This window comes from Hoplias malabaricus, chromosome 17 (genome assembly GCF_029633855.1).
Source record: "Hoplias malabaricus isolate fHopMal1 chromosome 17, fHopMal1.hap1, whole genome shotgun sequence".
NCBI classification, from domain to species: domain Eukaryota; kingdom Metazoa; phylum Chordata; class Actinopteri; order Characiformes; family Erythrinidae; genus Hoplias; species Hoplias malabaricus.
Window position 1 is genome coordinate 2,565,873 of NC_089816.1, and position 24,734 is coordinate 2,590,606.

At 41.2% G+C, this 24,734-nt stretch overlaps 1 protein-coding gene across 1 annotated transcript in view; it reads left to right on the forward strand.

Annotated features, from left to right (window-relative positions):
• The window catches only part of bcorl1 (BCL6 corepressor-like 1), a 31,954-nt gene extending 13,640 nt beyond the window's left edge, over positions 1-18,314 (forward strand). Inside the window, exons 2-12 of the mRNA XM_066649446.1 lie at positions 2,902-2,990; positions 4,650-7,298; positions 8,663-8,798; positions 9,195-9,659; positions 10,127-10,335; positions 10,592-10,852; positions 11,189-11,355; positions 12,747-12,892; positions 13,846-13,923; positions 15,746-15,920; positions 16,179-18,314. Coding sequence (XP_066505543.1) covers positions 2,985-2,990; positions 4,650-7,298; positions 8,663-8,798; positions 9,195-9,659; positions 10,127-10,335; positions 10,592-10,852; positions 11,189-11,355; positions 12,747-12,892; positions 13,846-13,923; positions 15,746-15,920; positions 16,179-16,497 — 4,611 coding nt within the window. The 5' untranslated portion in view covers positions 2,902-2,984 and the 3' untranslated portion in view covers positions 16,498-18,314. The remainder of the gene's footprint in view (positions 1-2,901; positions 2,991-4,649; positions 7,299-8,662; positions 8,799-9,194; positions 9,660-10,126; positions 10,336-10,591; positions 10,853-11,188; positions 11,356-12,746; positions 12,893-13,845; positions 13,924-15,745; positions 15,921-16,178) is intronic.
• Positions 18,315-24,734: the final 6,420 nt, after the last annotated feature.

Here is a 24,734-nt window from a genome sequence, read left to right on the forward strand (position 1 = left end):
CTACTACTTCTCCTACGGTGCACTTGAAAAAGACAAATCCATCTGAGAGCAAAAAGTTTACATACGCCAAGGCTAAAGACTTTCAAACTAAAATTATCAGAGCTAAACATTTATTTCCGCAAGATGGCATTTCAAAATAAGAGCTAAGAGAGCCTATATTTACGACATGGTTTTTATGATGACTGTTCCAGTTAGAGCTTGGCGATATGGCCAAAAATGTTATCACGATAAGTTTTTCGGTATTGATTGATCTCGATATTTATCACAATATTAGCATTTTCTCACACTGGCAAAGGGCATCCTACTAAAAATGTAGACTAAATAGATTTAGAGGTGGTTTAAAATAATAAATTAATAAATAAATAAACACTCCCAGGTGCTGAACTATAAACGTATTGCACTTAAACCATTAGAGGATTAGAACAGTGCTTGTAACAGTGGGATAACTAGAATGTTTTCAGTTTCGCATGTTCATTTATTTATTGTCTGTAACCCTTTATCCAGTTCAGGGTGCGCCCTTGGGAGTGTTTATTTAAGAGAAACAGCCTGATCTATGGTGTAGGGTCCAATTAAAATTTGCAAGCAAAGGAAAATAATTTGACATGAGGAGATCCACATCACGCAACGAACAGTGCTCTCGCAAACGGGAAAACACACTTTGAGAGAAGAAAAACCCGCCGCGTTCTCCCTGCACGTGACGGAAAGTTTCTGCGCATTTGTTCTGACAGAGGGATGCCATACCTGACAAAACACACCCCAAAACACAGTGAACAGGAGACTATATATAATACATACATACACACAAGCACTTGAATTAAACCTATTAGAGTCTTGCTTATGTTCTCACGTTCTTGTGGTCGCCTATGTTCATTTACCGTAATAGCATGAGGATACACGCCTGATAGTGTGCAGCAGTGATAACTGGGAATAGAAATGAGGGTTTATTGAGCTCTATTACCCAAAGATTATCATCGTTATTGATCAACGGTTAATCACGAAACAAATCAATATCTTTTTATTGCCCAGTGCTAATTCCAGTATATTTACTTTGTTTGTCTTAAATTTTATTTTATTTATTATTTATTTAAGCTTAGGTTTCATGTGCTGCTTCAAAATCTGTTTGTGACCACATTTTTAGCTTTCTGACTGATGCCATGAGGTGTTGTTTCAGTATTTCTAAATAATCCTCCTTGCTCACGAAGCCATCTACTTTCTGAAATGTACCAGTCCCTTTCCCAGCAAAACAGCCCCACAACTTAATTTTCCCACCCCTTCTTAACAGTCGAGACAGTGTTATTTGGATTAAAAGCCTCCCCTTTTTTTATTGTGTAGCCTTTCTTATACATAGTGCAGGTCAACATGTCCAAACAGTTACATTTTTCTTTCACCTCACCAGAGAACACACTCCTCCAAAATGCTAATTGTGTTGATAACGTTAGGTCCCTACTGACAATGGCTTTCAGACTATGGCTGGGTAGCACTCTCTTAATGGAGGATGAAGATATTGCGGTACCTGAAGCCTCCAGCTCCTTAACCAGTTCATTTTGCTGTTTTCTTTGATTTCATTTGAACCATGCAGAGCTACATTTATTTTAACCATAGAACAATAGTTTTTGTATCTTCTCAGATTTAGTGGCGCAGCAGGTTAGTGTCGCAGTCACACAGCTCCAGGGACCTGGAGGTTGTGGGTTCGATTCCCGCTCCGGGTGACTGTCTGTGAGGAGTGTGGTGTGTTCTCCCTGTGTCTGTGTGGGTTTCCTCCGGGTGACTGTCTGTGAGGAGTGTGGTGTGTTCTCCCTGTGTCTGCGTGGGTTTCCTCCGGGTGACTGTCTGTGAGGAGTGTGGTGTGTTCTCCCTGTGTCTGTGTGGGTTTCCTCTGCGTGCTCCGGTTTCCTCCCACAGTCCAAAAACACACGTTGGTAGGTGGATTGGCGACTCAAAAGTGTGAGCGAATGTGTGTATGTGTGTAGCCCTGTGAAGGACTGGCGCCCCCTCCAGGGTGTATTCCCGCCTTGCGCCCAATGATTCCAGGTAGACTCTGGACCCACCGCGACCCTGAATTGGATAAGTGCTTACAGATAATGAAGGAAGGAATGAACTAGTTGTTTGGAAATTGTTGATATGAGAAACCAGGCTTGGATTTTACAGCTGCATAAGCAAAAAAGGCACTGTATGTTAAAGTAGATACGTAAATACAGTAATTAACTCATATTGTGGCAGTTAGTCAATCATTATGTTATTAAAGTCATTTTTCAATTTCTGAAATCCCTCAGGCAATTTAAAGGGAATTTCACCTTGGTGTGTGTACATTTTTCCCCCAATGAAAATGTAATATGATGAAGTAAAGCTGAAATTAATAATCTGTAATCAATAGATTTATAATAACCTTAGATTTACACAGAGGGGATGCACTAGTTTACTATCAAAACAAATGTTTGGTGACGTGACATATATGAAGTTGTGTAAAATTAAGGTTTTTACTCTAGGTATATGTTAAATTTGGGGCCTGGTTTACATAATTACATTAAATCTCATAACAGCAAAGATACAGCCGTCACAACAAGAAACAAAAATATATTGGTTACTTTTTTGTTGTAAAAGAAGTAGTTCATATTGAATATTTAATCAGATTTATTAAGAAGCAAATGGATTGTTAACACAAGATCTTTGTTAGATAAGACTACAGACAGGTAACATGTAGATGTATGAATTTGATTTTTTATTTTTTCATCATCATCACATAATGTATTTGATTATCTCCAATGAACGCTTAAACAGAGTCAGTTCTTCTTCATTATAATGCATGGACTGTTATGACTATTTATGCACTCATATATCATTTGGTAATGAACAAATATTCGATTATTGTTTCTTAGGCCTGACATTTTCTTTCCTTTGTAGCTTTGCTTAATATATAGAAGAGAGTCTTGTAAACTCACATCTGTCAACACACCCTGAGGAATGCTGTGTTGAAACAAACGCCTATGCAGGTTAAAATTTAATTTCATCATTGTTTTTTTCTTTTCTTTTAGTCTGCATGTCTCTATTACTGCAAAGAAATCACATCTTGAAACTGAACTGTTATTACATCAAGTGAAATAAACTTCAGATCTCACTGTATGGGCAGATCATTTGGCTAAATCTATGACATATGCTTGAAAATGTTTATGGTGAAGTAATTGTACATTTTATATAAAACTATATATTTTCAGAAAAGTTAATTTTGTAAAATGAAGTAAAAACAAGAATCTGTGATTTGTTATTTCTTTGAAGCTTTATGTAAGTGACAAACCAAAGAAAAGGTTTGCAATGATTTCAACAAATTTATTGTATTTTTGTAAATATAAACACATTAAGAATTTGATGCCTAAAGCACATTCCAAACCGTTGGGACAGAAGCACGTTTACCACAGTGTAACATTAACTTTCCTTTTAATTACACTGCTTAATCATTTGATAATTGAGGATACAATTGTTTTGAAAGTGGAATTTTTGCCCAATCTGGTTTGATATCGGTTCTTCAGCTACTCAGCAGCATGTGCTTGCCGTTGCCTGATTTTCCACTTCATGATGCACCCTAGGAGTCAGATCTGCAGGCAGGTCTTCTGTGTTTATGAAGCTAAATGTGTAGCAGGTAAAGAATGAGGCATGGTGTTGTCCTGCTGAAATAACCATGGACTTCCCAGGAAAGGGCATTGTCTTTCTTGAAACACGTTTTCCTCCACATCATCTGCAAGTCAGCCATGCTGTGATCACTGCTGCATTACCCATACTATGAGAAATGTTCACTTTTCACCTATTGCTGATAACAGCCTGTAGGGTACCGTTCGTCTTTAGTGCAGAAAGACAACGTTAATCGTGAATACAAGCTGAAACGTGGACTCCTCTGATCACATATCTCAGTTGGCCCCAAAGACAGTAGAGTATGAGCTGCACCCACTGAACTCATAATTGGTTTTGCATAGACTAGATGGCATGGCTTTCTCCTTGTGTACTACAGTACAGTGTGTGTGTGTGTATACTCCTAAGCTTAGTTTCTTATGCAGGGTTATTTGAGGGCTGAAGGTCACGCTTATTTAACAGCTGTATTTCTCAAGATTTCCTTTCCATTACACAATATTAAGTACGGTGGATGATAAAAGAGCTATATACTTTGTGAACGCGCAATGGTAGATTTTCTGTTTTAATTTTCTGAAAATTCTCCCAAGAAGTTTGGCATAAAGTGATGAACAACATCCAGTTTTTGATTGCAAAGACGGAGCATCGGTGAATGCTTACTTTACCCCTTTATATTCACCAGCTTATAGTGTAATGCTTCAAAGCAGTGAAATTAATTTTTAGGAACTTTTCGTTTTTATATTTCCCCATTCAACTTGTGCTGCAGACATCCATTTAAAAATTGATTTATATTTACAAGACACAATCAAGTTGGTCCTTGAAAACGTTGGAAGTCTTTCCTTTGATCTACTGTCAAGTGACGTAAATGATCAAGAGAAATAACTAACCACAGATTCTTGTTTTAATGCCTTTTAAAAACCTTCCTGGAATTTTTTTTTTAAATAATCTTATTTTATACAGTAATCTTACAAAGATGATATATATAAAGAATTTTGGATGACTTCACATTTTATCTTTTCCTGTTGTTTCAGGTGGATCCCTCGCCAATGAGTGTGGGGGATGGAGGCACAGTGAGCAGAGAGAGCAGTGTTCCTGCTCAGAGCTCCGAGAGCATGGTGGGCAATCCCCAGCAGACTCTGCCTCCTGAGCTGCGAGGAGACTTGGCTCACAGTCAACAGAACAAGCCGAGGACGTCTACCACGGGCTGCAAAACGCCTGGCGTCTGCTCAGAGGCCAGCAAGGCCAGCAATTCAAACCATTGTCGTGAAGTCCCTCCCTCCCAACCTCGTAACAGTGCTCCTGTGTTCAGCTCTGACCCTCTGAGCTTGCCGTTGCCTGATAGGACAGAGGTTCCCAAAGCAAAGGCTGATGGTGCTGGCATCTATCCCCCTCACCACTGGCCTTGTGGTGTAAAAGTTGGTTCCGAGGACTCTGTAAATTCAGTCCACAGTGGCGTCGCCTCAAATAAGATAACTCCTAATAGCTCTAGCCACAACCAGCCTGTAATCAGCCTTCCCCCAGGATTCCAGTGTTCCACGCTTTTCAAAACAGGTCAACCTGTGGCTTTCCTGCCCTCCCCTAACTTTTCTTCCTCCCTTTGTAAGATCACCTTGCCTCCAGGATTTGGCCAGATTGCTGCCCTAAGAGAAGCTACAGCGAGTCAGTTTCAGAAGGACTGTGCAGCGCCCAGTGCTGGCTCTAGTATGACTCCAAGGCTCAAAACCTACCCCTATCACTTCTCAGTGGGCAAAGGCATTGCCCCTGAGAAGAAACCCCTGTCACCTGCAACAAAAAGTAGGAGCGACACTATGTCCAATGCTAAAGGCTGCAAAAGTGTAGGAGATCACAAATCCACAGCGCCCTCTGCCACTAGTCCAGCGATTGCACTCCCGGTGCAACAGACCTCACAAAGCTCAGCCCCACCGACTCACTACACCATCTCTCCCACCGCTGCCATCTGCTGTAGCTCAGCACTAGCCAACATTAGCACTCAGAGCAGGTTGCTTAGCCTCGTAGAGAAATGCCCACAGTACAGAGGGGTTGAAAAGACCATGGCATATTTAAAACCGAAGACTTTGTCATCCTCCACTGAGGAGCACAATACTTCCTGCCCACCAGAGACAAGAGATGTACCTCTGGATCTGTCTTCAAAATCCAAACGTCAAAAAGTTCAAAACAGCCCCACTTCTGCAAACGCCGAGCCTCATCAGAAGAACATTCATGCACCCAAAAGGCCTCAGACTGCCACTTTCGGTACCACCATGACATACCCGCTTTTAACAGACACCCAACGAAATGGAGCAGTTCAGAGATGCTCTTCAAAACTCAGCAACCACCACAATTTGGAACCCAACACATCATGGGGCAAAGGCTCCCCTCAAAGTTCATTACACAGCCTACCAGGCACATATGTAGGCGTGGCAAGCCCCATACTAGCATCTACCTTGCGTAGCAAAGATGGAAAAAGTGCTGCTTTTGTGGAAGATATTCAGACATTTGCTAAACAGGAGACCATTTCCATTATTGATCAAGGAGAGCAGTTGGTCTCTAGGGGGAAGAAGGCATCATCAGGCACAGTTAAAGCTGCCCAGCAAAATAAAGGCATCAAACACTCTGCTAGTACTTCTTCACTCGGAACACAGGACCTTTCATCCACACAGTTATTTGCCACAGCAAACTCACAGTCGCCTCGGAAGTGTCTGGGAGGAAAAGCAGGGATTCCTTATGAACCTCCAGTTATTAAATCATCATGGCAACAACCTAGCCTTCTCTCCCAGGAGACATCTGCACTGAAACAGCCGAGTCAGACACCAGCCACATGTAAAGTCAAAGGTAACATGAGCTGTGAGACCCCACTGTTCCATAGCTCTGAACTAAGCCCTACTAAAGTGGAAGAAGATAAATGGGAGAAAACCAAGTCCCCCTTGTCCAACCTAGAGTCAATAGTGAAGCAGAAAGCTCTTGAGACCACTGCACTGACTGGTGAAAGCTACTGTACTCGGTCTACTGTTGGGTCCAGGAAACCAGAGGTGGGTAGTTTGCTCAACAGATGTCAGAACCCTCCACTTCTGCAAACTGTGGCCTCCAGCTTTTCACCGCCCAGAACCACAGAACTGCAAGAGTCCAAACCAAACAGAACCTCCCCTCCCACAGATGTCACACCAACCGTTAACAAAAAAGAGTCCACAACTCTTACTGTGTCCAAAGAAAAAAAACGTGGCAAACAAGCAAAGCATTTGGGAGATTTGACAGCTGACAGCAACCAGAGGTCGAAGCTCAGCACTCCCAAGAAAACGTGTGCTTCCAATATCAAAGCTTGCAGGAAAAAGAGTAAACTTTCCCAAGAACTTGAGCATACGACAGTAAAGGATGCTACAGTACCAGCAGAAACCCCTACTCATTCTAAACTGGAAGGGAAAGCTCTATCTGTTCTTCAAACGCAAACGACTACAGAGGAAGAAGGAGAGAAGAAAGCAAATGGTGCCAAAGAGGATAGTCCTTCCAAAGGAAAAGTACCAGTCACCAAACAAAAGAAAGCAAGAAAGCTCACTAAGGAGAAGACATCTCCTGCAACAAAAGAGAAGCTGTCTCCTACAACACCTAAGAAGAGTACAACACTAATGAAAAAACAGCAGGAGAAAGAGAGTGCCACAATAATGCAAAGCCCTACCTCTAAAAAAGTGAGTTATGTTCTTTATTATCAGCTTTCTTGTTTTATGTCATGGTCCTCTAATGTTCTTTATTCTTTTAAAACAAAAGCAGCGAAGAGATATACAGTTAATATGGAATTTAACATATTAACAAATAAATATATTCCAAAGGCAATTGATGGTAAAAAATTGATGGGCAAAGAGGCTTGGGTGAAAATGGATTGTGGTTTAATTTTGGCAAATTTCTTTGGTAAACTGTATTTAATTTTACAGCATTGAGTGTCACTAATTATAAGCCCATGAAAGCATACTTAATATATTTTTTTATAAAGTTACTAGGACTGTTTGCGGTTGTTGTCTAGTTAAAATGCCCATGTATTTCTCATATTCAGCTTTTCGACCAATGGGATTGAAATACGCACTCGTACACTGGTTCGTTCATGGTTTTTATTGTAACGCCCCAGTACCGTTTATAGATGAACAGCTTCAAAATCACAATGTAACTCTTCTATTTCTATTGTTGATTTGTTCTGATTGGTCAATAAATTATATGCAGATTGTAGGCATGCATCAGGAACATTAAAGGAGATCACTGCAGTGGACTCCATTTGCTTATATTCTTCCAGTCGTTGTCCTGGTTACTCATTATTTTTTTAGTCTTGTCATTTGTATGTCACACCTGTCTATGGATCCAATGGGATGTTGGGTTTATTTATTTATTAATTTTTGCTCTATGACAAAATGCAATAAATCTTCACATCTGTCTTTTTTATAATCACTCCAGATGCAGTCTGCACAAGAACATTTTTTACAACATTAATAACTAGATTTTAATAACTCTGATATTTATAGTTGTGTTTTTTTCTCCCACTCAATATACAATTTGTGTTCATTTCAACGTATTTGTTTATGATAATTAATGCATAAACACTCATTCATATGTATAATTACTAAGTGTATATACGTATGTAAATTTGAAGCTGATACTGGCACTAGAAATATATAATACAATATAGAAACAAAAAAAACAAATGCCTGAGTTGTTTCCACACATTTTATTGATTTACACGTTGTATTTGTCAGAACAAACCGTCAAAACACTACAAATAACTACATACACTTTACAGGTGAATACAAACCCTACGTTTCAATGTCAGTTAATCTGACGAACATTAATAATGAGGGTGTGTTCATTGTTTTGTTACTGGTTTATTGGTCATGACGTTTTGACCAGTGTAAATAATAAGACAAGGGTTTGTTCCAGCAATAACAATATGGCCATTTAACTACATATTTACACATGATTTACTAATATTAAGTTTCTATCAGAGGCTGAAACTTCAGTCTGCCTTTTTTATGATTATTTAATATGTTTTTGTTTTGTTTTTAAACAGAAGAAGGATACATCACCTGTTGTGGAAAAAAGTCCAGTGAAGGAGAGCACATGTCCAACTCCAGAAACTGGGGTCAAGTTTCGCAAAGGAAAGAGCAGTCCGGTTAAAATGGAGCGCCCCTCCTCAAACAAAACAGGTATTGTTTTGTTTGTCTTTGTTATAGAAAGTCCTTTTATAATTAGTAAGTGAATTTAGCTGTTCAGTGGTGCACACAGTTGTATGTATGATTCTTATAAAAAAGCATGTGACTGACTCTCACTATGCTCAGTGCCGAAGACCAGACGGATGTAAAGCCTCCCAGCATTGGAGCGTTGGTCTCTCATGTGCTGGAGCTTTATTCAAAATGTTAGAGACTAGTTGGAGTGGTGTTTATGGTCCAGAACTAATCATTGAACAGCAGAACCTCACCTGTGCAGATACTGCAGCACCCTTCTTTTATATTTGATGAGCACAATCAGCCATATTGTGCCATATAATATTTATTTTAGTTATGTTTTCTACTGACTTGTTTGATAAACTATATTTGTCCTAGGTTGTGAGAGCAGCTCAGTCAACAGTACAAATGTTGAAGAAGACTCTGCCCCCCTCAGCAGCCCTGGACGTCCCAGTAAAGAGTCCGAGTCCCAGGAGGAGGCATCTCCGAGGCTGAGACGAGGACGCAGGCGCACAGACGAGGCTTTACTAAAAGACTGGAGCTTTGCATCTCTGCCTACACCTCCTCCTCCAGACACCCCTTCTTCTCCCCTTCCTCCAACAAGTCACATTCCCTCGGATCCTCCACGTCGGCCTCGAGGAAGGCCTCGACTCAATCCCCGGCGAGAGGACGGAGACACGGACAAAGCCAAAGGAGCGGACGGAGGAGAAACTGCATCAATGAAAAAGAGGAAGCGCTGCAGGAACCGCAAATACCAGAATGGAGAGTACATCACAGAGAGGGACAAAGTGGCAGATGGAGAGAAAGACAAGAGGCTTGGGGAGGGAGAAGATGATGGTACAGGTTCGTGGAAACAGCTTTGGAGCTGATTCAAGAACATTCATTGTGCATTATTTTTGGTTTATTCATTTTAAGTTTTGTTAATAAATTTATTAGTGAACTAAACCCCCTACTGCTCCACACACACACACACACACACAAAACCTGTGTTGGGCAGTGCAGCAGTAAAACAGTTTTTGGAGAGATGGATCACAATCCAACACCTTTGGAATGAGCTGGAATGTGAATGAAAATGCTAGGTATGGGCACTACTCTTCAAATAATTAGTTAATTGAGTTAATTGTGTTTAAAGCTTTATACACCACCATAAGCCACTGTAATTAGTCTGGTAAGTGATTTTCTTGCTTTTCTTGACTGTAACAGTCTGAGAGATTCTTTTATGGGGCATTACTCTTAACTCTTTTGTTCTCACCTCGACTCGGAGCACCTCGATGATCTAAAGTTTACGGTTGTCTTACTTCTTATTTCAGAGGAGAAGAGAAGTACATCCCCTTGTCTCAATGCCACTTTGACAAGTAGAACTCCCAGCCCCGACCCTAGCCCCAGGAGGTCTCTGTACACCCGCTCGGGAACTGTAAGACGACAAGACAGCCCACCCACTCCTGAATTTAACGACAAACCTCCAGGAAAGAGGAAATTCAAGAGCAAGCACTTGTGTGATACAGAGGAGCAGAAAAAGGTTGGTGTTAATAAATGTTCACTTTTATTGTTACGGACAACATCTGAGAAATGTAATTAAAGACTTGGGGAGGATTATTTTGTCATGTACCGTTTACTGGGCTTATGGTGCCTCCTACTGGCAAACGGGAATTTTACAAAGCTATTAGTTTCCCTTTTGTTCCTTTTCACAGCAGCTGGGCTTTTCTCGAGGCAGCTGCTGTCATTTCAATGTCATGTCCTTCTCTTGAGTTTCTCCTTTATTTTCCTCACACCAGATTAAGACAAAACGAGGCCTCCTTGGGAAGCGCTCTTCCTCTGTCTCTGCAGATGAGGAGAGTCCTATCGCCAAGAAGTCTTCTGCTACTTTTTCTGGACCCAAGGGCTCATCTCCTGTGCCTAAGAAAAAAGGGCCTGGGAGGGGCGGGACCCCCGAGACCACACCCTCCCGACCGGTACCCCCAGAAGTCCGCAGATTAATTGTGAACAAAAATGCGGGGGAGACACTTTTGCAAAGAGCTGCCAGACTGGGATATGAGGTATTGTACTGTTTTTGCAGAGCCAGTGTGTAATTAAACAATATAAAATGAACAGATAATATATAAACATGATACATTAATAGTACTTCTGTTTATTTTGTTCTAATTTCAACTTTGTTTTGCCAGGTTAGGTTTTTGTGTTGTTGTTGTTGTTGTTTATATATTTATACAAATGAGCAAACGGCAACCAACAGGACAAACACCAAAAAAAAGAAAGAAAGAATAATTGTAAATCGTTCAAAAACAAGCGCAAATATATTGACACATGTTACACTCTAGAATCTGCTTTACTCACATTATAAGACTTTAAAGGTTCCTGTTTTTCTTTTACTGAAGGAGGTAGTGCTGTATTGCCTTGAGAAGGACGTTCGGGAGGTGAACCGTCGGGATAATGCTGGTTACACAGCGCTGCATGAGGCATGTGCTCGAGGATGGACTCACATCGTCCAGGTTTTATTGAAACACGGTGCAGATGTCAACTGCAGTGCTCAGGATGGGACACGGTAGGATATGAGCATGCACCAGAAGTCACACTAAACCTGAGGTATTACCTCTTTCCCCCTTAGCACCTTAGCTTCTTCCTTTGAATATTTTAGGTCTCCTCCTGAGCATCATCATCTTAGTGGCACATGCATTTATACATTTTTAAAATAGCATATATACATTTAGGGCGGCATGGTGGCGAAGCAGGTAGGTGTCGCAGTCACACAGCTCCAGGGGCCTGGAGGTTGTGGGTTCGATTCCCGCTCCGGGTGACTGTCTGTGAGGAGTGTGGTGTGTTCTCCCTGTGTCTGCGTGGGTTTCCTCCGGGTGACTGTCTGTGAGGAGTGTGGTGTGTTCTCCCTGTGTCTGCGTGGGTTTCCTCCGGGTGACTGTCTGTGAGGAGTGTGGTGTGTTCTCCCTGTGTCTGTGTGGGTTTCCTCCGGGTGACTGTCTGTGAGGAGTGTGGTGTGTTCTCCCTGTGTCTGCGTGGGTTTCCTCCGGGTGACTGTCTGTGAGGAGTGTGGTGTGTTCTCCCTGTGTCTGCGTGGGTTTCCTCCGGGTGCTCCGGTTTCCTCCCACAGTCCAAAAACACACGTTGGTAGGTGGATTGGCGACTCAAAAGTGTCTGTGTGTGTGAGTGTGTGAGTGAATGTGTGTGTGTGTGTTGCCCTGTGAAGGACTGGCGCCCCCTCCAGGGTGTATTCCCGCCTTGCGCCCAATGATTCCAGGTAGGCTCTGGACCCACCGCGACCCTGAATTGGATAAGGGTTACAGACAATGAATGAATGAATGAATGAATGAATATATACATTTATTTATTTTAAGATTTTGTCTCTAGAGTTTTAAGTATGGTGTGTAAACCAGCTGCTTCCTAAATATATCTTTGTGTTGTTAACGTTAACACTAACTATTTAAACTGCAGTAAATTTGGTGTAATATTCATATATTGGATATTTATCTCTTCATTAGCTTCAGAAGAGCGCAGTAAAGTTTCAAGTTGTATTTTAAAACATAAATTGTGTAGCTTCAGTGTTCTGCCACAACTGCTATGAAAGTGAAAGGACACTTTCAACAATTAATATAATAAACATGGTTCTAGTTCTAGTTCTAAAAGATGCTGGAGGTTCAATTCCAATACTAATACATGCTGGATTTTGTTTTGTTTTTTGCTGATAAATGCTGGATTTTCAAATAAGTTACTGTGGTAATTGAGTAATGTTTATAAATGTTTAAATATATTTAATTTTGAAGCAATAGTGCAACAGTACTCTCTGTCTGACTGATTAATTACATTTCACATTCTGCTTTATTTTGTGGAAATAACTTGGTGATTTAAACTGTCCAGTTCTGGTTTTCTCACTCTGCAATGTATATTGTGAACTTGCGTTAACTCTACGTTGCATCCCCACAGTCCTATCCATGATGCAGTAGCAGCTGATAACCTGGCAGCTGTGTGGATGCTGTTAAACCATGGAGCAGATCCAACGCTGGCCACTTATTCTGGACAAACAGCTGTAAAACTGGCTCAAAGCCCCAGCATGAAGACCTTCCTTAAAGGTAGCATTTATCCACGGTTTACACTAATCATCGCCATCATTTTTGCTCAGGACGTCACAGTAAACACTTAGGGGGGAAAACAACAGACCAAATGCTAGGGTTAGGGTTAGTGTTTTAATTTGAATTATTAATAATTATGTTACACTCACACCAAAGTAAACTGCTTACAGACCACACCCAAAAAAGAAGTTGAGACAGGGAAGAGGAACTCTGTGAACGTTTAGATGTGGACAGTTTTGCAGTGGGGGTGAAAGCTGGGCATGGGAAGAGTGGGAAGTAATGTGTTTGCAGTAGAAAGGTTTTTGTCACAGGAAACTGAAGGTGGGAGATTTATAGGGTGTGATGTGCAGGACTGTTTCTGGGTGTGGCTCCTTGGCCAAATTTAAGTTCTTACACAACTCAATAAAGACTCTATTTTACTAAATACAAGTCCAATAATTAAATAAATGCCATTTTAATTATTAAAGAAACTAGTAAAGACATTGTAAAAACAGGAAATGCAGGGTCAGATTTGGAGATGCGGAAACCAATTGGAGAGCTCTCTTCAATGTACTGTGTATCTACCCCTCTAGCACATTCATTGATTTCTTTCTAGACATTTCATTGTACATTGGTCAACTTAGGCTCGTGTAGCTGCTAAAGGACTCAGTCTGTTGGTCAGTGTTATTCTATAAATATTTTTTTTTAAGTTATCACTTCTATGCAACCTTTAAAAACTAATGTATATTTGAAGTCCTGTTTTTAAAAATGAATATATATTAATAAAAAGGGTAGTTTCATATTGATGCAAAGACATTTAAAGGTTTAATCTCTCCATGGCGGCAGTGCATCCTTCAAACTATTAAATGTTCTCATGAGCAAAAGGTGGCAGATCGTAGTTATTAAAAGTAGAACTTCTAATGAAACAGATGAGAATACAGATATTACAGCTACCTTTTTTTTTTTACTTTCAGAGTACTTCATTGACCTGGAAGGACGCAATGATCAGGATCCAAGTCTACAATGGGACTTCTATAGCAGCTCTGTGTTTGGTAAGATGTAGACTGATTTGGTTATTTTATGTGAAATAGATTAATTCTTGTTTAGAGTGTGTCACAGTCACACAGCTCCAGAGACCTCGCCGGTTCAATTCCCACGCCGGGTGACTGTGAGGAGTCACCAAAAACAATTGGTGACTTAAAAAAAAAAAAAGGGTGTGTGTGTGTGTTGCCCGTTGAAGGACTGGCGCCCCCTGCAGGGTGTGTTCCTGCCTTACACCCAGTGATCAGTCAGTTTATTCAAGTAGTCAGCTGACCTCATTTTTTGGGCACATAACATTGCTGAACCTAGACCTGACCAACTGCAGCAACCCCACATCATAGAACTACCCCCCACAGGCTCGTACGGTAGGCACTAGGCACGATGGTTGCATCACTTCAGCCGCCTCTCTTCTTACCCTGATGCACCCATCACTCTGGAGCAATGTAGTCCAGACTTACCCTGTTCCAGAGTCCAATCTCTGTGCTCCCTAGCAAACTGAAGCAGTATTTGCTGGTTAGCCTCACTGATAAGGGATTGGAACTAAACATCTGTGTAAACTTAAGAAAACCCCTTGAGTTCCCTTCACGATGTGTGTCTGAAAATGCTCTTTCGTTCACTATTAAACATATCCCCGAGTTGAACTGTTGTTTTTCACCTAAAATATTCACCGTTCACGATCGTTCAAATTGTTTTACAATCACATTTCTTCCATAGATGTTTTCTTTGCTTGATGCATGCCATTAATTTAACCCTTCCATGACCACGGGATGCACAGGATGCGTCTTTCCACGTGGTTGTTTAACACATGAGAAGCTACTCGCTGCATCAGTTAGGGTTAAATAACTTGTTGCCAGCTGAAACATAATCACCCGTGCAGTAATTATCCAATGGGAGGCTCTTACCTATTTGTGATAGTGCTGACCATTAAAGAGCAGACTATAATGGGGAAAGTATATAGTGAAACAGATGGGACTACAGTCTGTAAATGTATTATTCTGATATGACTGTGTGTATATGTACTCCTATTCCACCCCTACATCTCTTATCACCCTTCTATATTTCCACCCCCCGTGTCTGTCTTATGTTACACCTACATCTCCTATCAGCCCCATGCATCAACTATCACCCCACTGTATCTCCAATCTCACCCCATGTCTCCTATCGCTCCTGTACGTATCATCTCCTATCACATCCCCTGTGCTCTACAAACCCCCTGTGTCTCCAGTTCCATGTTCATGTGCTGTCACCTCCCTACATCTCCAATTGGCCTGTAGATCTTCCCCCCTCCTGCATCTCCTCTCACATCCATACGTCTCCTGTCGCCTCATACGTATCCTATTGTCCCGTAGTTGTCCTGTTGCCCCCCACCACTCCTATCACACCCCCACATCTCCTGTCACCCCTCTACTTTTCTTTTTCGCCCCTATTGCCCCCATACATCTTTTCCCACTCCCCCTTGTCCTGTCACAAACAGATTGAACGTTTATCCGTGTTCGTATGAAATGAACAATAGGCTGTATTGAATGATAGAATTGCTGAAGAAATGTATTTCCGACTATCACTATAGTTAATGTTCATTGATTCTATTGATTGGTTGTTTAAGCCTCTTGAGTTTCTATTAAGCCTTTATATTACGTTAAAGACACTGATATCATCACCAAATCATTTAATAGTTACAACTCTTCAAAGTAGAGCAGCCTTTTATCTCCAGAGTGAATGTCCACGAATGTTGTCTGGTCCAGGAATAGACATACAATGTGCCCACTAGGGGGCAGCACTCAGACGAGAGTTTTCGTTTTTATTTTTAATCTGTATCTGCTCATCGTTTCTCAGAGACGGAGCTGGAGTCATGCTGGGACTTTCTGCTATCCCAACCGGAAGAGGAGGATGGAGAGGAATGTAGGGAGCAGGGGAAAGAGAGGGATTCAGATTTGGACTGTCTTCTGTTTGAATTCTCCTCCGAGCCCCTCTTACCATGTTACCATGTTCAAGTATCGCTCACACAGGGGTGAGTGACCACAGCGCTCAAACACACAAAAATCAGATGTTAAATCGTCCCACAACACACTATTAACACACAACAATGCAGAAGATTTCCCAAAATTGATATTTAAAAGTTCTATGAATTTATTTGATAGAGGTTTTCTGCTGAAAAATGAATAACTTAGTGGCTGTTGGAAATTAATGGTTGAAATTTAAAGTAGACTTGCCTCTGACAGTGTGTACCTTTTTCTTTCTTTTTGTTTCTTACACTGTGTTGTGACAGTTTCTGTAACTGGTTTCTGCTGGCGGATGTGCTGAAGAAGATGAAGGTCTCCTCGCGGATCTTCCGGGCGAGGTATCCTCAGTTTGAGGTGGCGAGCATTGCGAGGACAGAGCTCTGGAGGCAGATGACCGTGAGTCAGACGAGTGTTGCTCCCGAGGAGCTACGTCCAACCGAGGAAGAAGAGGAGGAAGATGACGAGGTGGAGCTGGTGCGATGCGTTCCAGAGCTCCAGGGACTACTGGGCTCCTCCATCCAGCTTCTGAAGGATGACGAGGACGAGAGAATGGAGGGAACAGCGACTAGGCTCTCGAGACGATAGCGAAAGATAAAGGACCTTAGTTCTTCTGCACTCTCTATGCCACGTCCAGTGATGGGTCAGGAGCCGCCTCGTTTCCTTTTTCCTCGGTAACTGATGCCCTGTTACTAGTACCAGCACTTTGTACATTTGGGATCCCGCCAGAAAAGGCTCTGTTCCTCACAGAAGCAGCACCACCTTTCTTCCCAATAGGGACAGATTAGACTCGACTTGCTTTGGAATCAGTTCCTAGAGACAGAAAAAAGAAAGGCAAAAGCAAAGCAACTTTCAGGTCCTGATCTGTAGATTTTTTTTTCAGTATCTTAAAAACCATATAAACCTATAAATATGTGTAAATATATATGTATATCTTGACATCAGGGTGAAAATGTTTGGTTGTACCTTTTCATCGATTATATTTTAATGTTTGTTTGTATGTTTCTTTGTTTGAATATGAAAGGATGTCAGCGCAAGGCATTTGTTTTCTTTCTCAGAAGAAATGTTACGCAAAGCTAAGAGGCTTAAGCCTGGCTCATTGTGGCAGGAAGTCCTCTGGGCCAGATGGTTCCTCTGTAAACGTACGAGAGGCTTGCTCACTCTGTGTGGACCCCCAACACGGAGCATATGTCCCACGGCCCTGCCCTCCCTACCTCACCTTACCTCAGCTCATCTCACCGCCACAGCTCCGCTTCAAGCACCTCATCTACCCACGTGTCCTTTCACAAGAATTGATATTTACCGCTGAAAGAAATCTGAAATTTACAGCATTATTAAGTCCCTGACAATTAATTGAAATACTCAGGCACCGAGACTTTTTAACAATAACTCTCCATTACTCCGTGAATGGTACAGGTGTCTGTTGCCTCTGTTATTGAAGTGAGTGGTAGAGCAGTTACACTCACTGAAGAGTGAGCTGCTGCATTATTGGTTTTTCAGTTATAACTTATTTTTTGCCCATTTTCAACATTTCCATTGGAAAAAAAACCATTTGCTGAAGTTCAATGCGTCCGTAAATGCTCTCTTTTTGTTTATAAACTGCAGCTTAATTTTTACCTGGAAAAAGTCATCAGTGAATATAATTTTTTCACAGAGATGATCATGTTTATGAAATTAACATGAAGAGATTGTTGTGATGATGAAGATGAGCAAAAAAAAAAAACAAATCCTGTTGAATGCTTGTTTGAGAGATTTCTGGAGACGGCTTTTTGGAGATGGCCCCTCAGTCATTTTAAGGTCATCAGAAGATTCTTCTCCTTTGTCTACCCCTCCCCTGGTGTGTACCAGAGCTTTGTGTGCGCGTGGTGTGTTTAATTTTTCATCTTTTGATTGTCATTTGTGCTTAATTTAATAGTCATTAATATATTTGACTTATTTTGTGCATCAGACAAAATGATATATGGACATTTTTCTTTGTATGGTTGGTGCTTTATTTGAAATGTACACTTAATAATGAACCCTTTACCCTTCGGATGTTCTGTTCTCCCTCACTGCAAACAGTATTTTAACAAGCAAAAGTACAGTTTTATTGTACTGGTGCTAAAGCTAGATTTTGTGTTGACAATCAATGAAGTTTTTTTGAACTGAAACCAATAAATGCTATTTAATTGAAGAGAGAGAAATGTAAACAGAGAGTTTAGTTTCATTACCTATGGAAACACATCGAACCATGACGAGTGAGAGAGAGAGAGTGAGTACCTGGTTTCTGAAGAATTATTCCTTGTGTGATCTGTTCAAGCAGGATACGTTTATCTGATTCTTTTTAAAAAGAAATCGACCAGAATAAAGCATGATTGTCAAGCTTTGCTTCTGCTTTTAGTACTTTACCTTAGCACAGATGATTTATTTTTAGGGGTGGGCGATTATGGCCTTAAAATAATATCACAATATTTAAGGGTGATAATGATATTCTTGGCAATAAGAAAAAACACTGAGCAATACTTTTATTAATTTCAAGGACAGACTATTGCCACAAAATAAAGGTTATATTAATATTAATGATGTTAAATTAAAAGTATTTGATCATATCTAAATAATATTGAACTTTTGGTTTTAGTACAAATCTAAGAATTTCAAACATTCAGATGAAACAACAGATATATGTAAACATTTGTTTATTTTGTAAACAACCGTAACGTACCAAGATTCTGACGCTGTATTAAAATAAATACACAATAGTTGAGTTGAATACGTAAAGTCGGTGTGGTGTATCTGCTGAGGTCAGAGCTCACTTCGTCTGTTAAACTCTCCTCGTGGCGTTTTTGACTCAACCAGGTGCCTCTGCTCGAGGTGGTGAAACAGATTTGTTGTGTTTGTCTGTTTTGTTGTTACAGGCTTCTTTCATATCTTATAATTACAGTGTTGTGTTGTACATCTGATATTCTATTTCCAAACCACGGTGGCAAATTTCCACCGTACTTCACTGTGTCTAAATGACTCACGCCATGAATGTTTGGCGTATTACGTGGAACTGCATGACGTCTTTTCATAAACAAGTCAGAATATGATTTTTTATTATTATTATTATTATTATTTAAAAAATGTTGGCGCACAACACAATATGGTGCAGCCCTAAGTGAAACGACCAACATAAATTTTTTTTTTGTCCTTACATTTATTTATATTTCACGACAAGTTGTTAGTCTTCCAGTGAGTCAAGTTTTTTACAGTAAATATGCAATTTACCAAAGATATTCTAATATCTCTAATATCTAATAGTTAAATAGTCCTATAAACAGCAAATGTATGGATCATGTGTTTCTGCAGAATAGTTTTCTTTAGGTCCAACATGATTTGATTAAGATGTCTTCCATCTGTCTTGTATTTTTTTTCTCCTCCTTATTTATTGGTTCTACTCATAATATGACCTCAATTAAGGTAGCATTGTTGGATTAATTTATTTTTTCCAGTACACGGGAGCTGGTTATAAATTAGAATATCATGAAAAAGTTGATTTATTTCAGTAATTTCATTCAGATAGAGAAACTTGTGTATTACACTCAGTCCAAAAAATAAAAAATAAAAAAACATGGATTGGCGCTCTGTCCTGGGTGAAATCCTAGTGCCCGATGCAGTCCTCCAGGTGGACGGTCGTTTCTGGTCGAGAGTACGCTGTGCGCGTTTGGCTGCCGCTTCTCGCCAGTGTGTGTGTGAATTGAGCGTTCTGAGCAGTGTAGATTGTAAAGCATCCTTGGGTATCTAGAAAGGCGCTATATAAGTGTAACGATAATAATTCATTACACACAGAGTGATATATTTCAAGTGTTTATTTCTTTTAATTTGATGATTATAACTGACACCTAATGAAACCCCCAAACTCAGTGTCTCAGAAAATTAGAACATTGTGAAAAGGTTGAATATTGAAGACACCTGGTGCCACACTGTAATCAGCTCATAATGAACTCAAAACACCTGCAAAGGCCTTTAAATGGCCTCTCAGTCTAGTTCTGTAGGCTCCACACTCATGGGGAAGACTGCTGACTGACAGTTGTCCAAAAGATGACCACTGACACCTTACACAAGCAGAGCAAGACACAAAAGGTCATTACTAAAGAAGCTGTTCACAGAGCGGTGTCCAACCTCATTAATAGAGAGGTGAAGGGAAGGAAAAGATTGAAAAAAGTAGTAGAAAAAGGGTAGAAAAGTGTAAAAGCAATAGTGATAACACAGATGTATGTAAGACATGGGTTTCAGCGTCGCATTCCTTGTGTGGAACCACTCCTGAACAAGAGATTGTGTCAGAAGCATCTCGCCCCTGGGCTAAAGGCAAAAAGGACTGGACTGCTGCTGAGTGGTCCACAGTTATGTCTCTGATGAAAGTAAATTTTACATTTCCTTTGGAAATCAACGTCCTAGAGTCTGGAGGAAGAGAAGAGAGGCACAGAATCCACGTTGGTTGAGGTCCAGTGTAAAGTTTCCACAGTTAGTGATGGTGTGGGGTGCCATGTCATCTGCTGGTGTTGGTCCACTGTGTTTTCTGAGGTCCAAGGTCCACGCAGCCGTCTACTTCATGCTTCCTGCTGCTGACCAACTATATGGAGATCTTATTTTCCAACAGGACTTCCAACAGGACCCCTGCACACAGTGCCAAAGCTACCAGTACCTGGTTTAAGGACCATGGTCTCCCTGTTCTTAATTGTTCAGAAAACTCACCTGACCTTAACCCCATAGACAATCTGTGGTGTATTGTGAAGAGGAAGATATAATACACCAGACCCAACAATGCAGAAGAGCTGAAGGCCACTATCAGAGCAACCTGGGCTCTCATATAACACCTGAGCAGTGCCACAGACCGATCGACTCCATGCCACACCACATTGCTGCAGTAATTCAGGCAAAAGGAGCCCCAACTAAGTACTGAGTGCTGTACATGCGAAATAATTCTACTTTTTCATGATATTCTATTTTTATGACCAGCATCTGTAGGTACTCTCAAAAGTCATCAAAGGCATCAGTATTTGATGGTGAAGGCAGCACGTTTACTCTGATACCTGAAGCAACATTATTTGAGCTCCACGTCCTTCAAGAACTTTTAACTGCCAAGGGCTTGATTTCCTAAAAGTATTTTATCACCAAAGATTATAAATTACAGAGTGTGCATGAGTTTGAGTGGGGGACGGACCGGAGCTTTTCAGAGTGAGTGTGAGGACAGTAGGGCCCTCTTTTGGTGCTTTTCCACTGTGTGGGACCCACACGGCTCGACTCAGCTCGCTTTTACCTTGTCACTTTTCAGAACATTCAAATCAAATCCCAATGCGAGCAGCTGAAGGCGACAATGGCAGGAAAAACTCCCTCGAGGCTGGAGGAAGAAACTTTGGGAGGAACCCAGACTCACAAAGCGGATCCATCCTCCTCTGATCAAACTACAGATTGACATTTAATTTATCACCAGTTCAGTGTCATTATGCTACAGTAATAATAATAGTGACATCAATCTGGGGGCACAATAACAGTGCGTCAGAGTGGAAGCATCAGCCAGTGTTGCTAATCCATGTCTACGTCAGTGTAGTTGATCATGGTGAGTGGTCAGAGGCTGGATGGAGGTGAGCAGCTGGTCTGGTGTGGGCCACAGGAGAATCCAGCAAACAAACTTCCATTTGTGGGCCACCATTTTCTCAGAAAACTGTAAAGAGAAGCATGTAGTGAGTGAATATTTAGTGTAGTGACAGATCTGACTGTAACAGACTGGAAAGAGGGAAACCAGAAGGAACACAGACATTAGACCATCCTCAGACAACGTCATCCATCTGTTCCAAACTTTAAAACACCTTGAGGGAATGTAACGAGCTGCCGTTGTGAGTTGGATAAAAATAAATGTGAAAGCTGCTGTAATTTCAGAGTTTTTCCCAGCAGTGAGTCTGTGCTGAAGCTCTGCATTTCGTGCAGGGTTTACACTGTGCAGGGTTTACACATCACAATTTAGTACCTACTCGTCTCAGTTGGACCCATAAGCAAGCAGGGACTGAAAAAATACCTGGTTTCAGGACCATGTCCCAGATTTGCCAGTGGAGAAGCAAAAGAGAGGAGCCAATTTGAGTAGTTTCCATGCAGTAGAAAAGTTTGACTCGTGGTGTCATCAAACCCAGGGCAGATTCATGAAATTTAGCTGAAAATAGGTCATTACATTGCATTATTTTGTAACATTCACTTTATGTTCACAATTCTAGCTCTCCAGTCTGTTTGCGTGATTGGTTTAATAGTGTTAACAAATTCCCCGTGCCTGTAAATAGGGTGGCGGCATGGTGGCGCAGCAGGTAGTTGTCTCAGTCACACAGCTCCAGGGGCCTGGAGGTTGTGGGTTCGATTCCCGCTCCAGGTGACTGTCTGTGAGGAGTGTGGTGTGTTCTCCCTGTGTCCACGTGGGTTTCCTCCGGATGACTGTCTGTGAGGAGTGTGATGTGTTCTCCCTGTGTCCGCGTGGGTTTCCTCCGGGTGCTCCGGTTTCCTCCCACAGTCCAAAAACACATGTTGGTAGGTGGATTGGAGACTCAAAAGTGTCCGTAGGTGTGAGTGAATGTGTGTGTCTGTGTTGCCCTGTGAAGGACTGGCGCCCCCTCCAGGGTGTGTTCCTGCCTTGCGCCCAATGATTCCAGGTAGGCTCTGGACCCACCGCGACCCTGAACTGGATAAGGGTTACAGATAATGAATGAATGAATGAATGTAAATAGGGTTTTAAAAAAAAGTAATAGTACAGAATGCTAAGTGTTCTGGATGTTTTTAAAGACCCCCAAACACAAAACATGAACCAAGATGAAGATGTTCCTCTATTCCTGCTCCATATGTGGGAAATATTGACTTGTTCTTGGTGTAAATGGAACTGACTCTAAATGAAGTAAACACAGACCAAAAGTGCTACAAAACTAAACAACGTGAGTAAAACGTGAGTTTCTGTGGTAATCCTAACAGTCAATAAAAACTTGCAAGTTGAATTTAAGCCACGTACAAACAGCCGTTGTTTTCTTCCCCTCAAACATACCGTTCCACCTTAAAACCTGCTGAGAACTGACCCAGTAAACAAGAAACAACCCTGGACGTTCAAAATAGGTCTAAAAGTAGTCTGTCCGTCAAGGACATATTTTAAACGTCAATGGACGTCCAAAATCCATCTTAATAAGTTAGTTAAGTGGTGACCAATCGATAACGTCAGTGGACGTTCAAAATACGTCTAATAGTCGTCTTTTCAATGTCTGTGTTTGGACGTCTTTCAACTTTCATTTTCAACCTTAAGAGAACGTTGATTAGACGGCAGTCATTACGTTATTTCAACGTTGAATCAACGGCTAAAGGTTTACTGGGGAATGTAAAAAAAAAAAAAGAACAGCGTTTCCACAAAAAGGTAAACGCTGCCTTTAAGTACTTTAAAGTGTTTTTTTTTAAATATCATATGTCTAGTTTTAGTGTCTAATTTCAAACATTTCAGTCTAACAACAGTTACTGATAAATACTATTTATTACTGTGACAACTGGTATAAAGCAAGTAGGCCGTTCCTTAAAATATAGGGTTGTCAATGTGTCCACAAGGGGGCAGTGCTCGGTCAAGTTTTAAGTTTGTGAACGCACCTTACACTAGGTGACTTTATTTAATTCAAAGTTCACTCACTGTAATTCATTGTAGTTCACTGCGTATGATTTGTGCGCACAGCTTCAATACTAATAAAAGCGTTAAATCAAGTGTCAAGTGTAGACTAGAGACGTAAACTGCCTAAGCACTGGTCTGAGGGCCCTCAGGAGCTCCATCCAATACATCTGGGATGCATTGGAGTAATATATGTGATTTAGAAATAATCATCCAACTTAAGCACCTAAGCTCGCTAATGCTGTCCTGGCTGAACGCCATCAAATCCTCACAGAAATGTTGCAACGTGTAAAGCCTTTCCAGAAGAAGAAGAAAAAAATGATCATAAAAAGAAAGACATATACATTCTTTTCAGACGAGATGCTGAATAAGGAAGTGTCTGGTCATGGAGAGTACACATAAATCAGATTTTATTATGTGATTTAATTACCCTTATACGAGGAGGTTAAAGCCAGTGATGATGAAAGAAAGTTGCCCCACGGTTTGACGCACACAGCTGTAGAAACTGGTCGGGTCAGTGATGCCAGCTGTGCTCTGACCCGAGAGAGAGATGGAGAGAGGGTGAAGAAACTGAAGGTGTCTGTCCAGGCGGAGGTCTCTGGAGACTGGGGTCAGTGTAGCACGGTGTCTGGGAGGTGAAGGTTCACTGTAGAGTTTGCTGACTTGTGAAGTTCAGTGTAAGAGCACAGATCTGTGCACTGCTGTTGCGAGATGGATGGCCTCAGAGGTTTTAAAGTTACCCAACTGGTCTGCTAGTGTCATTAACTCTTTATTCCAGTGTTTATCTCCACACAGGGCAACTTTCACCATCTTCTTCATTACCACAACCTCAGAGATATTCAGGAGTCACTCGAAGAGATTCTGAGACGAGTCACTGGAAATCAAGTCTGTGAATTTTTGATTGTTAACCTTTAGCAAGTGTCCCAAATTGCACTGATCAATAAAATATGTCATTTGTCCTCTAAATCCTGAACATTTCTGCTTCTTATGACTTATTCATTCATTATCTGTAACCGCTTATCCAGTTCAGGGTCGCGGTGGGTCCAGAGCCTACCTGGAATCATTGGGCGCAAGGCGGGAACACACCCTGGAGGGGACGCCAGTCCTTCACAGGGCAACACACACACACATTCACTCACACCTACAGACACTTTTGATTCGCCAATCCACCTACCAACGTGTGTTTTTG